Here is a 12,332-nt window from a genome sequence, read left to right as displayed (position 1 = left end):
TAACTCTGTAACAGCCAGGCATGATGACTTAACAACAGTTCAGTAATGCTACATATAAAAGCTTGCCTTCAAAGATTTGGCTTTTAATTTAAGTATATACTTACCTATTTTCAATTTTAGCTGCATATAACTTGTTCGTTCCAATGTTCACTGGTCTCTCTTCTGCCATGCTGTAGTACAGGATCATTTCCTCCATTAGGCCTTCCAGATTGTGCATCTCTTTCCAAGGCTGGACAATGAAGTGACCTGGATGGCAGGCCACTGACACATAGACATCCATGAACCCTCCCACCTCAGTCAAGGGTAGAGGTGGTGGCATATCAGTGGAAGACTCTGCACCTCTGGGCTCCAGCGAATCCCTCTTCTCTGACCTTCCCTGGTTTAACTGTAGAGCTGCATCACCTGTCACTTTGGTAGAGCTGGCCCCTGTGGGTGCGACGCTCAAGAAAACATCTTTCTGATGCTTCCACAAGTCTGCATTTATAATCCGTCGGTTGATGCTACGATCTATGTTTGAGACATCCTCTGGAGCAAACAAATAAACGTGTGCAATTCCCTTTGAACCATCCTGCTTAACCACCTTTAAAAAGAAAGTACAGTTTAACTTCCAGTTATCAATTAATAAATTCACACCTGTTTTGTACCGAAGACAACATCTTTATACAGAAAACAGAAACAGTTCATTGCATTCTATATGCACAGAAGGATTTTCAAGGTTCTTTCAAATAGGTTAATGAAATCGAAGGATATTAAGCTGCTAAAAGCTGCTATCCTGCTAATATAAAGCAGACACAAAACTTGAATTGAGTTTTGTTCTGCCCATGAGGTTCAATCTCCGTGTTGTTTGACATGAATGTGTATGATTGTAGTTTTCTGGAAAATATCAGCCATTGCCCATAGAGTCAGAACAACTAAGCAGTGCTATTAACACCTAATCCTTCAGAAATCCCTTCTTGTCCTGCTATTAGACGAAACCTAGTGAACTGCGTGTGCTATGAAGATGAAAAAAGCTTCCATGTTTGGATCGCAGATAATTTTCAAGCACTAGCAGAAAAATATTGTCCTAGTTAACAACAGACATTACTGACAGCAGCTAGCATTACTGATAATAAGCACTGAAACTGTAACTTGAGAAAGCCAGTAACATTTGTTTACAGATTCTTCTGACAATTTTTCTTGTCTTCCTCTACTAACCCAAGCCAATAACTGCTACCTACAGCCACCAAATGGGAGACAGGAATAAAAGCTTTCCAAAATTTAAGCATGAGCCTCTTTTCCATTATTGAAACAAGCAAAAAATACTATCATACTCAAACTATCCTTCAAGAGGATATTTAGAATCCAGTTGCAACAGTCACAAGTCCTAGACTATGTGAGTTATGTTTTAATTGCACAGCCTCATGTTAAAGGAAGCAAAAACTTACAGGAAAGCTACAAAGCACATTTTCAAACTGCTATGACAATATTTGGATAAGTCAGATATTTAGGAGGAAATTAGCTCTGTTTAGACTCTAGGTAGGAAAAAGACTTCTTTCAGAAGGATGTTTTTAGCTAACTGAACTGGACACAAAGCATTGCCAGTGGAAAAATATCATTTCAAATATAACACAAGCTAATAAGTAAACAATAGTATATACTAACAAAACCACACTGGATCAAAAAAACAAACAAACCAGAGGTGCTTTCCAGGGCTAATAAGAAAATGTTACCCTCTTGTAAGATGCATGGAAAGAATTTAAGATTGACAAAGCACATACATATTCTCTTATGATGAAACAAAAACTGTTTCTTATCAGTTGATAAGATAACTAACTGCATATATCTGGACTGGCATAGGAAAATTAGATCATCAGCTGCTACATTCTTGGGAGGAAAAAGACTTCTAACAAGCCAGGTATTCTTGTTCTAAATGTCACAGGAAAAGGACTTCATATAGCAAACATAACCAAGAGCTGTCCACAAGCTATTAGACTTCACAACAGACGTTAAGTTCTGATGAACATTTAAGTTTCAGAGTTATTCCCTCTATGGATTTCAGGTCACACAAGCATTTCGACTATTTACCCGCATGCTGAATTCGGGATAGTCCATTACATGGTCTCTCAGCCACAGCACAGCCTCAGGAGTCCACATGCCAGTGTCAGGGGGCAGATCTGCTAAGCAGCATTTTATAGCCTAAGAAAAGAATGAAGTATAAAATGACATGGAAACCAGTCCATAAATTTCTATTTACAGAACATTACTTAATAGTCATAGATTCAGTAATATGTAGGTTACTCCAAAAGTAATTCCTCCTATTTATTTCCATGGAAAGTGCAGCAGGCACAAAGAGCACAATAACACTGTTTTACAGAGTAAATTCTCAGCTACAAAACACTGTTTTTCAACGTGGTCACCATTGGTGATGAACAAGAGTCCTCATGCTGTGCTCATAACAATATGCAGAAGTTATGCACAGTTGCTTTTGTGACTGCTGAAACACACCACCATTGCATCGTTGTGCTCATGTTCACTGTTTGGACTCCAGAGATGTTCACTAATTGTTGATGAATGCCAATGGCTGCCATTTTATTCTGCATGGAGGAATTCAGTTCCATATCTTTGCACCATCCACACTTCTATGTCAGACACCATTCTGTCAGACTGCCCCTTTGCTGACATCTGTCACGAGGCAACAATGCAGAATGGGATATTGGTGGGAAGGTTCAACCTCGACTGCCATACCATCAACATCCACCTCTGACAACATGGGCCAAGGTAATGAAACAGGATGTGTTACTTTGTGAGCAGCCCTCAGGTATGACATGCAGAACCAGTATCATTACTCATACAAATTAACAGAGCGTCCTCTCAGTACACAGAACTACATCACAACCTATTTTGGGGCGAAGATGCAGAATGAAATACACTCCAATGCTGAACACTATTAAACAAAGAAAATTCCTTACATGCACCTGTAAGTGTGTATGTAAACTCTAAAACACTGCTAAGAAATCTAAGATAGGTTAATTTTAACCTATCTTTATACCTGGGGAGGGATTTTGATCACTTCTCTCAGGAACTGTGATGGGATTTCTCTAAGGTCTGATACTTTTACATATGCAACTCTTCCAGTATCGATGAAGCGAACACCAAGAGCCCGTCTACTGTGAATTATTGTTATCTGAAATAAGACAGGAAGATGATATACTGTGAGACGATTCAAGGAAAGTAAGAATATAGATTTTGGTAAACAGTAAGAAGAGTCTTTCCTCTGTAGGAAAACTTTTGCCATTCTTTGAATACCTCCTTACCTCTACACGTGTCCATTTTCCTTTGCAAAGAAACAAGCAGATTTTGCCACAGAAGGGTTGTGACACATTAAATTCAGATGTCTCCTGCAAATTCAAAACCAAAAGTTAAAATACATAGAACCCTCACTGACACCTCAAAAGCCACTCATAGAACAAATAGTTACGGAAAGCAATTGATTCATCTCAAATATAAAGCTTTTTTTTTCTAGCCTCAGAAGTATTTCCTATCACATTTTCAAGCTTCTCCAGTCAGTAAGTAAAGCTTTAATTCTGAGGTGTTTATAGCCCAGGGAAGTGGTGGAGTTACTGTCCCTGGGAGATGTTCAAGAAACGTGGATAAGTGGCACTTACAGACATGGCTTAGCAGGCATTGTGGGGACGTGTTGATGGTTGGACTTGGTGATCTTAGTGGTCTTTTGCAACCATAATGATTCTATGAATTGCCAGCAAAAACACATTTGGAAGTGAAGAATATAAAAATCAGCAACCACTACCTTGATGTTCTGAAAAGCTGTACTATTGTGGAATAGCTAACTTTAGAAGTTCCTAACTTATAAATAACTTCACAGAATTGCCAAGGTATTTAACAAAACAAATTTACTATTTACTCAAATAAAGCCTCACAGGTCTTTGTGATGATCCTAAGTAACACAACAAGTCAAATGCTGCATTAGAAAAAGCGTGAAGAGACTCCCATTGGAGACTCACACATATCTTAATGTCACTAAGTTCTCAAGACAAGTTGTGGAGTCAAAATTGCTTCTGTCCTTTACAGCAATGTAAAGTATTGCATACTTTAGTATACTTTGTCTGGAAAATCCAACTAGTTGTCTGCCTTTGTGTTGCTAAGCCTTTCAGTGTATACTTTATACTGCTTCCTGCATTATTCAGTTTGCTTTAAACTGACTCGTGACAACCAAAACATACTGGAATGTTTCCAAATAGAGCACGCTCCAAAACAGGAATACACGTAAAAACATTCTGAAAAGGTAGATTTACAATAAGTGGTTCTATCATTGTCTGACTTTTCAAGGATCTGCATTTTATGATTTCAGCTGGATACTGAAAAAATTAGATTCTCTTCAGATTTCTTCACTTTTGCATAAACCCTTGAGTCTACTAAGGTTTGCTGCATATCTATAAAGGGCAGGCAGGATATCAGACTTCTTTGCCACATGTCTACTTCACAGCAACATTATTATTTCGAAGACACCTCCTACACATCAGCTCTGTTTGAATCAACCCACATCTAAAAGCTAAGGGTGCAGAAATGCAGCACTTAAGATCAAAGCCGACAAATTTTGAAGTCAAGCTGAAAAATACAGACCTTGGTTCTAACTTGGACAGTCCTTTTACTGTCACTTCAGAGTGTGCTGGGACTGATACACTGGAAAAAAGCCTTGTGATGTGACATCTCTCCTCACTGATTACTTACCTTCTGAAGTAAATAGTCTTCTATCTTCTGCAAGACTTTGGAAAGCCTAGACAAGCCTTCAGATGGCAGCTGACAATATAGGTTTCCATCTGAGAGAATACTGGTTACTGTGACACCTGTATACAGTGTATCTGTCTAAGATTTTAATAAGAAAGGTAAAAAAAAAAAACAAAACAAAAAAACAACAACAACACAAAGTTAGCAAATCTGTGAGCACTGTTTTTTTGTCCATTAAAAAATCTTTGTGGTCAATGATTTTTAATGAATTCAATAGGAAGCAGGCATAGAGTACCTGTAGGTTCAGTTCAAAAGACTTGTCATACAAAGCCTTTAGACAAGTTGCATTGATGTTGATATCATCTTCTCCAGAAGTGTCATACAAAACAAAGAGAGGAATATCACTCCTTTCCAGTATTTCCACAGCAAATATTTTGCAGTATGTCTGTGATTCTACAGCCTTTACTAGGAGAGGATCATCATGGAATGCTTCCAGCCCTGTAAGACAGACCTTTATTTTTATGAATCGATTTATTGAAGGGAAATATATTAACAAGGACTGTTTGAAAGGGGAATCAGAATGCAGTTGGAATGCTGTACTGGACTAACACTTGCATTCTATTCAATGTCTCCCTTCTTAGGGCAGAAAGCTGCCTTCAAAGGGGAAAAGAAGATCCTCTTCAGAAAGAATCAAAGAATCAAGGCAAATATGTAGACAAAATAAATAAACGCATCCAAGTGAAAAAAAATACATTAGAAGTCATTCTTGTCCATTTCATATACTGAAAACAAAATAAAATGTGCTTAAAAAGTCAGAAATGCCCACTAGTTTTAGGAAGTTATTTCCATCAGGGTCAAGGAAGTTTGCAAGCGTTAAGTGGAGAAGGATCACTTTAAAATAAAGGAATGAGACCAGAAATCATATTAATTCACATTTGTGGTAAAAAGAGTTAAGCTAGTATACTATTTCATACAACAGTGGGTGTTTTCTTTAGGTTTGCATATCCTCAAGGTAATATATCCAAGATAAGAGCAAAAATAACTAAGTTTCATTAGAAGACTGGGGTCTTCTGTTATCAAGGTTTCTTTAAATAAGAATGTGAAGAAGAGTCCTATCTGTGCCTATCTGTATCTGCTTGAGACTGTACCTAGCTATTCTGGATGGATTCTAGTATTCAGAGCACCTAGACAAGCATCAAAGCTCCCAGGCATTTCAATCCATAGAATCCTGTAGAATCAACACTGGTTTTCTCTTACCTGCCAGTTTACACTTTGTAACTTGAAATGGAACTGAACAGAACTGTTTGTGGAGTTTGTATGTCCTGTTGCTTTCAATAACCTCACTGAAGCCATGGTCAACATAGTATACCTGACAATAGAAAAAGAGATGAATAAGATTATTATGCTTTTAAATATACATTCTTGAGTTTATGGAAAATGTGCCCAGCTACAATGCGCTCTGTGAATCCACTGAACGGGCACATCAATTTTCACTGTACTGTTGCTATATAACACCATGAATTTCACATTAATTTCCCTGTCTGGATGTTCAGTGTTTTCCAGAAAAGCCTTCTCAAAGTTTCTGTAAAACTATCACCTCCAACAGAATCTCTCCACAGGAGCAGCGCTGGAAGGACTCAGCACATTACTTCAAACTGCATGAACAAAGGTGGTACTTTCAACTTGCAGATGACCATTTAATTTTGACAATCATACAACTTAAAAGAAACTTTTAAAACGCTTTTCATTTCTCATTTGATCAAAAACAGAAGTACTTCAGGTTGGCAAAGAATGTAAGCAACGCAGAATGCTTGAGAACGGACTGCACATCCAAGAAACACAATTGTTTCAAGTCTTACTACAGATGTCAAAACAAAGAATCACTCGCCTTTAATTTTTTGTCCTCCACAGAAATTATCTGAGCACGGAGCCAGGCTTCTTCAGTGTGTACAACAACATGTTGCCCAACGCTTGGAAAAGTAATCTGTGACACAGTGGAATTCTTACTGTAGTATGCTTTCATTTTATCTTCCATTTGTTCCTGAGCACCAGAATAATCTTTGCCCACATATCTACAATCATTTCAGTATAAAAGCACCAAACGAACAAACAAACAAACAACAGTTAGGATGAAATGTCAAGAAGATTAATTAAAACCTAAGAACCTCTAAATTCATACATGAACAAATTATGCATAAATACCCAAACACATTCTAAGCACAACTGTATCCAAACTGGGCTACAGGAAAATACTAGCTGACAAAATAGAGTATTATTGTTCAGAGTTAAATGCTGTCCAGCAATACAAAACCTAACACGCTCAACCAATCTTTAGAAAGACATCTTACTTGATCATTACAACCACACAGAAGAATTTAACCTTAAAAGCAGATTATGAAGTACAAAATAACTGTTGTAGTACCTGAGTTACTAGCAAATATTATCTTAAATATGTTTTTGCTATGGCTTATGAAAGCACAGGGCATCTAAAATAGCTTTACACAGCCCTGCCAAGCCCCAAGCTGTTGACTCTCAGCCTTCAGAACAATTCCAAGATCAGGCAGCTGATCTTCAGTTCACACTGAAGCAGTCTGCCACATGAATCCTCTTTAATAATATTCTGAACACATCAGGAACAGATCAGAATGCAGCAGACAGAAGGAAAACATATTTCCATATTTGACAGGCAACACGAACAGGTATACAATGCTTGGAGATTTACTTCTTGACATTGGTTTCAGCAGGATATTTATGTGGACAGGAGAAGCATCACAACGGAAAGTTTAGGAAAGCACAGACCCCCCCTGCCCTGCTACTTTCCAGCAGCAGCTAAGCATCTACTGACGATGATTTTGTGTGTTAAAAGCCAACTGAGAAAAACCTATTTTTCATAATTTTTAGAAAAGAATATTGGAAAACAACCTCCAAAAAAGTATGTTACACGCAGGTGGCCAGATGAGTCTGCATTCCGCATCACTTATTCTGAACTGTATACTAAGGAAAGCCTGGTCCCTCACTGTGAAAGGAACTGGGGGTGTATGTTTCCACAGTGAAACAAACTAGGACATTTTCCATTCAGAAACACAGGACAGATATGCATTGATTTTTCTTGCAAAGGCAAGAATCTTTTCCCTTGAAGTCTAATTCTGTCCTGAAGTTACGTGACCTGGCACACAAAGTAGGCAGATCTGCCAGCACTCAGTCCTGCACTGAGGTTAAGAAGCCACTGATCAGCAGCAATCACCCACAGCAAGCTGACAAGTCAAGGAATTTTAATGTTTAATATTGTACAAAAACTCTGGTACAAAATTTGGGAGTTGCTGCTCCAGAGGAAGTTTAAAACAAGCAGTATCAGCTCATCAGTGTCACAGCTCAACCCATGGGACCCAGAGTATTCCATTTTATTCCCTCCAGCCGTGCTCATTAAATGAAAGGATTGAGTTGTCCAGAGCCAGGATGCAGCTGCAACCAGAGATTTATTACATTTCTCATTCCTGAGATACACAGAACCAATACCTCCTAGCCTGAACTGAGCTCCTTTCCCTCACCTGGGACAAAAAAAAAATGGATACAACAGGAAGGCTGCCAGATTTAGTGTTCTGAAACAGAGCCTTCAAAAAAGGTCATGGGTAAGACCCCCAAAACAACAACAAAAGAAATACAATCCTGAGAACACCCATCTACACACAAAGAAAAACTACGGAGAGAAAGCACAACACAGGAACTAGGCTAGCAGCTGAAACAAAGATGGCAACATTCTCAAACAAGAATTTCTAACTTAAGTCTCAAGTGTGGGGATTTTCACAAAATCATCGGCCCTTATGATTCTACCACCTCCGTGAACTACACTGACAGGAAGAAATTTCAGTGCTGAGTCTGCCAATACATCAATGACAGCTAGAAAAGAAGGATACCTCCATTTCAGCCTTAAGGCTAGCGTGCTATTTACAGCCAGTAATGAGGAAAAGGATACTAGACGATTAACAAGAGGATCTGTAAGTAAATCACAAGTGTTCCTACTCAGTTCAGCTGTGCTCAAAGGTCCTGGCTAGGATCCACCTAGTGTAAGATGAAACTGTAGACAGACAGTACAATGTACTATATTACTTGACAGCTACAAAATTCATGTTCTGAAGTGACAAACAAGCCTACATGAATTGGAATTTGAAATAAGTTTCAGAATTAACCCCCAGAAAAAGGTAAACTTTCTGTTTCTGTTTCTTTTTTCTTATTCTTTTTTAAATCTTCCTAGAACTTACGTTTTTTTATCCTGGTAACGACATACAGAAAGTTTATCATACCATTTCCTTAAATAATACTGATACAGAAACTACAGTGGACTTCTTAGACCATACTATTAACCACCACACATCAAGAACTAGAATAGTTTGATGGAAGCTCCTCTGTCCCCAGAAGAGAAAACTGCAGCACAATCTGAACAAACCCAACTCATACCAACTCCAAAGCAAGTTAGTTAGAAACCTAAAAAATTGCTTTGACGGGTGTTAGATTATTATCTGAATATCACCAAGTGCTACAGTAAGATTATTTCAAAGAAGCCCTCCAACAAGCAAGTCCTATCTGCTTTGACTCTCAGTCGAGCTAATGGTAAAATCTACCAGCCCACCAGAATTTAAGCTCCCATTTAAACACAACACACAAAGATTCTTAGACTTAATTGTTAGCATGCATAAATAACAAAGTCCCAAAGACCTACACTCTACATGGATTGAAAGAAGAAAAAAAAAAGGTCTTGCCTAATGATAAGCTCATTCGTGTCATTCACTTCTATCACCAAGACAGATACAGGTCCTTCTGAAGGTATGATCAAAGGAGGAACAGATGATATGCTTTCTGGATACTGCTCCTTGGATTCATGCTGTTGTTCAGCTGTGGCCTTCGCACCATCAGGGATCCGGACTTTCGCAGTGACATTCAGATTCTCATCGGTGCAACTTTGGGTTTTAACATAGAGGATGGCCTTTTGAGGGGCATTAGATACAAAGTCCACTACGCATATATCTGAGAGCAACTGTAGATTATTTAGAATGCCTTCTGGAAATTTTTGTTGGTAAGCGTCTTGGTACAATTTGGGAAGCGCATCAGCCCAAAGACCACTGGGATACTTCACCAAGATATTAACAACATTTTGCTTGAAGTCACTACTACATGAAGCAGACTCAGTCTCCGTGCTCGTTTTTAACACTGGGTCTACTTTTGAGGGTGTAACATTCTGAAATGCCTTGTCTTGCTCTGTATCACTTTTCACTGCTGGTGGTACTATTTTAGCAGGATAAACAATTCCGTATGTCTGATCACCTGTGCATACTTTCTCCACCTTGGGAAACAAAAAGAAGAGTCAATAATGAGCTGCATCTTTTAAGTCTAGAGCATTTTGACGATTACATTTATAGAGCATGCATTTTATACAGACTTGGAAGTGGGCATCTGTGAGGATCTAAGCTTGAGGCAATTAGTACAGCAAAATAATTTCTTGCAATGCTTCCTTCTCCTGTTTGGGAGGAATATCAAGCACACACTGCTATAGTAGAGAGGAAATATGAAATCTACTTAGTTGAAAACAAGTCCTGACTGTAATGTACAGACTTCCATTTTTTCAAGAAGGAGCAGATGATGACGGCACACTCCACAAAGTTAAGTGTTCTGCACAATAACCTCCCTTCCTGATCTCTTCCACACAGATAAGCACGTAACAACCAAAGTTTCTATTTCAGTTCACTATGGAAAAGGAGATTTGATTGTACACTTCAGATACTGCCACGCAGCACTGCAAAAGCAATCCTCCATTGCACTCAGGGAAAAACATTTTCTTTAAATGAGTTGTGAAATTAAGGAGAAGAATTCTGGACTGTAATAACTTTCATTTAAATCTGATTAAGCCACTTCAAACCATGCCCTCAGTCTCCCTCCAGATCCAGATGTTTTACAAGTCCACATCTCCACTCTCTGTCCACTTCAGTAATGATCATCTCACATGGTCTGAGCCACAGCCTTGAAAACACCATTTGGAAACCACAGAAACAAACACAGTAGCCCCACAGCTTCAACTAAGATAAGCTAGCTATGGCTTAGAAGGAATATTTATGTAGAAATAAGGCAATAAAAGCCATCAGTGTTTTCATGTTGATCATGAAACAAAAGCAACTCCTAGAATAAACAAGTTCAACAGCTAGATTATCTGCTACTCTTCAGGTCTAGTATTTGCCTTTATCGTAGTATCAGCAACTTCATAAGCCTTGCAAAAATCACTCTTTGCTGTTTTGTCTTAGCAGACTGAGAGCATAACACAGTGATTTAGAAGTATTAACTTACACAACAACTGTGTATGTCTATCAAGAGAGGCAAGAACTTAGTTCCAATACATTGGAAAAAAATGAGAATGATGACCACTACTGTGAAAAGAACCATGCACCTTCTCTTACACACAGCTCTTCACACTGAGATCGAATTGATATACGCTGCTCAGTTCAGAGAGTAAGTAAAACCTGTTAAGGGCTACTGCTTATCCTCGGATAGACATTTTTCTTCATAGCAGCTGATACAATGCTCTGTTTTGGTTTTATTACAAAAATGGCATTGATATACACATTTTAGTTGCTGCAGAACAGTGTTCACACAAAGACTTTGCTGCTTTTCACACTGCCCTGCCAGCAGCAACATTGGGGGTGCAGAAGGATCTGGAAGGGGACAAAACCAGCACAGCTGACCCAAGTGGACCAAAGGAGTATTCTGTATCAGCAATAAACACTAGGGTGAATGGGCTGGAGTGAGGCTACCGCTGCTCAGGTGCCCGCTGGGCATCAGTCAGCTAGCTGTGAGCAACTGCGCTATGTATTAATTTTCTTTTTTTTCTTTTCAACATTTTTTACCCCCCCTTTCCTATTAACTTCTTATTTAAACCCAAGAATTCTTGCCTCTCCCCGGTTCTGTCCCCTTTACCACCAAGCAGCAAGGAATGAGCAAATGGCTGTGTTGTGCTCAGCTGCCTGATGGGTTAATCCATAAGCCATACAAGAGCATTTATAATACTATCTGTGCATTGCTTTGTCTAGACTAGTACACGGATCTTAGGGATTGGTCTTGCTCATCTTCTATACACAAGAATAGATAATATCCAAAAGTGGCAGAAGTTTTTACTCATATAAAAATTAACCGTGACATTGTAAATGTTTTAGAAGTCTTGTACAATCAAGGCAGCATATCTGTACCTTTCTTTATCAGGGAAAACCTGCATGGTAATATTTCCTGCAAGAACCTCAGCAAGAAGATGACATGAAGGGCAGTAAGGAGGACCCGGGGAACTACTGGCCCATCAGCCTGACCTCAGAACTTCAGGTTGGCTGAACGTAAGCCAACAGTGTGCCCAGGTGGCCAAGAGGGCCAACAGCATCCCAGTCCGTAAAAAACAGTGTGGCCAGCAGATGCAGAGAGATAATCATCCCCTTGTACTCAGCTCTGGTGAGGCTGCACCTTGAGTACTCTGTTCAGTTTTGGGCTCCTCACTACAAGAAGGATATGGAGGCCCTGGAACATGTCCAGAGAAGGACAACGAAGCTGGTGAGGGGTCTGGAGCACAGCTCTTATGG

The 12,332-nt window shown here is 39.1% G+C and overlaps 1 protein-coding gene across 5 annotated transcripts in view; it reads right to left on the bottom strand.

Moving 5' to 3' along the window:
* TDRD7 (tudor domain containing 7) overlaps positions 1 to 12,332 on the bottom strand; it is a 34,471-nt gene that overhangs the window by 2,996 nt on the left and 19,143 nt on the right. For all 5 annotated transcript variants that reach the window (XM_072359734.1, XM_072359733.1, XM_072359735.1 and 2 more), the window contains 9 exons: positions 9,483 to 10,063; positions 6,614 to 6,797; positions 5,983 to 6,094; positions 5,021 to 5,223; positions 4,729 to 4,863; positions 3,294 to 3,377; positions 3,029 to 3,163; positions 2,065 to 2,175; positions 105 to 580 (listed from right to left, as the gene is read on the bottom strand). In XM_072359734.1, the coding sequence (XP_072215835.1) occupies positions 105 to 580; positions 2,065 to 2,175; positions 3,029 to 3,163; positions 3,294 to 3,377; positions 4,729 to 4,863; positions 5,021 to 5,223; positions 5,983 to 6,094; positions 6,614 to 6,797; positions 9,483 to 10,063 (2,021 nt within the window). The remainder of the gene's footprint in view (positions 1 to 104; positions 581 to 2,064; positions 2,176 to 3,028; positions 3,164 to 3,293; positions 3,378 to 4,728; positions 4,864 to 5,020; positions 5,224 to 5,982; positions 6,095 to 6,613; positions 6,798 to 9,482; positions 10,064 to 12,332) is intronic.

Source organism: Excalfactoria chinensis, chromosome Z (assembly GCF_039878825.1).
Source record: "Excalfactoria chinensis isolate bCotChi1 chromosome Z, bCotChi1.hap2, whole genome shotgun sequence".
Taxonomy (NCBI): domain Eukaryota; kingdom Metazoa; phylum Chordata; class Aves; order Galliformes; family Phasianidae; genus Excalfactoria; species Excalfactoria chinensis.
The sequence above is the reverse complement of the archived record's forward strand: the minus strand, read 5'-3'. Positions and strand labels throughout refer to the sequence as shown.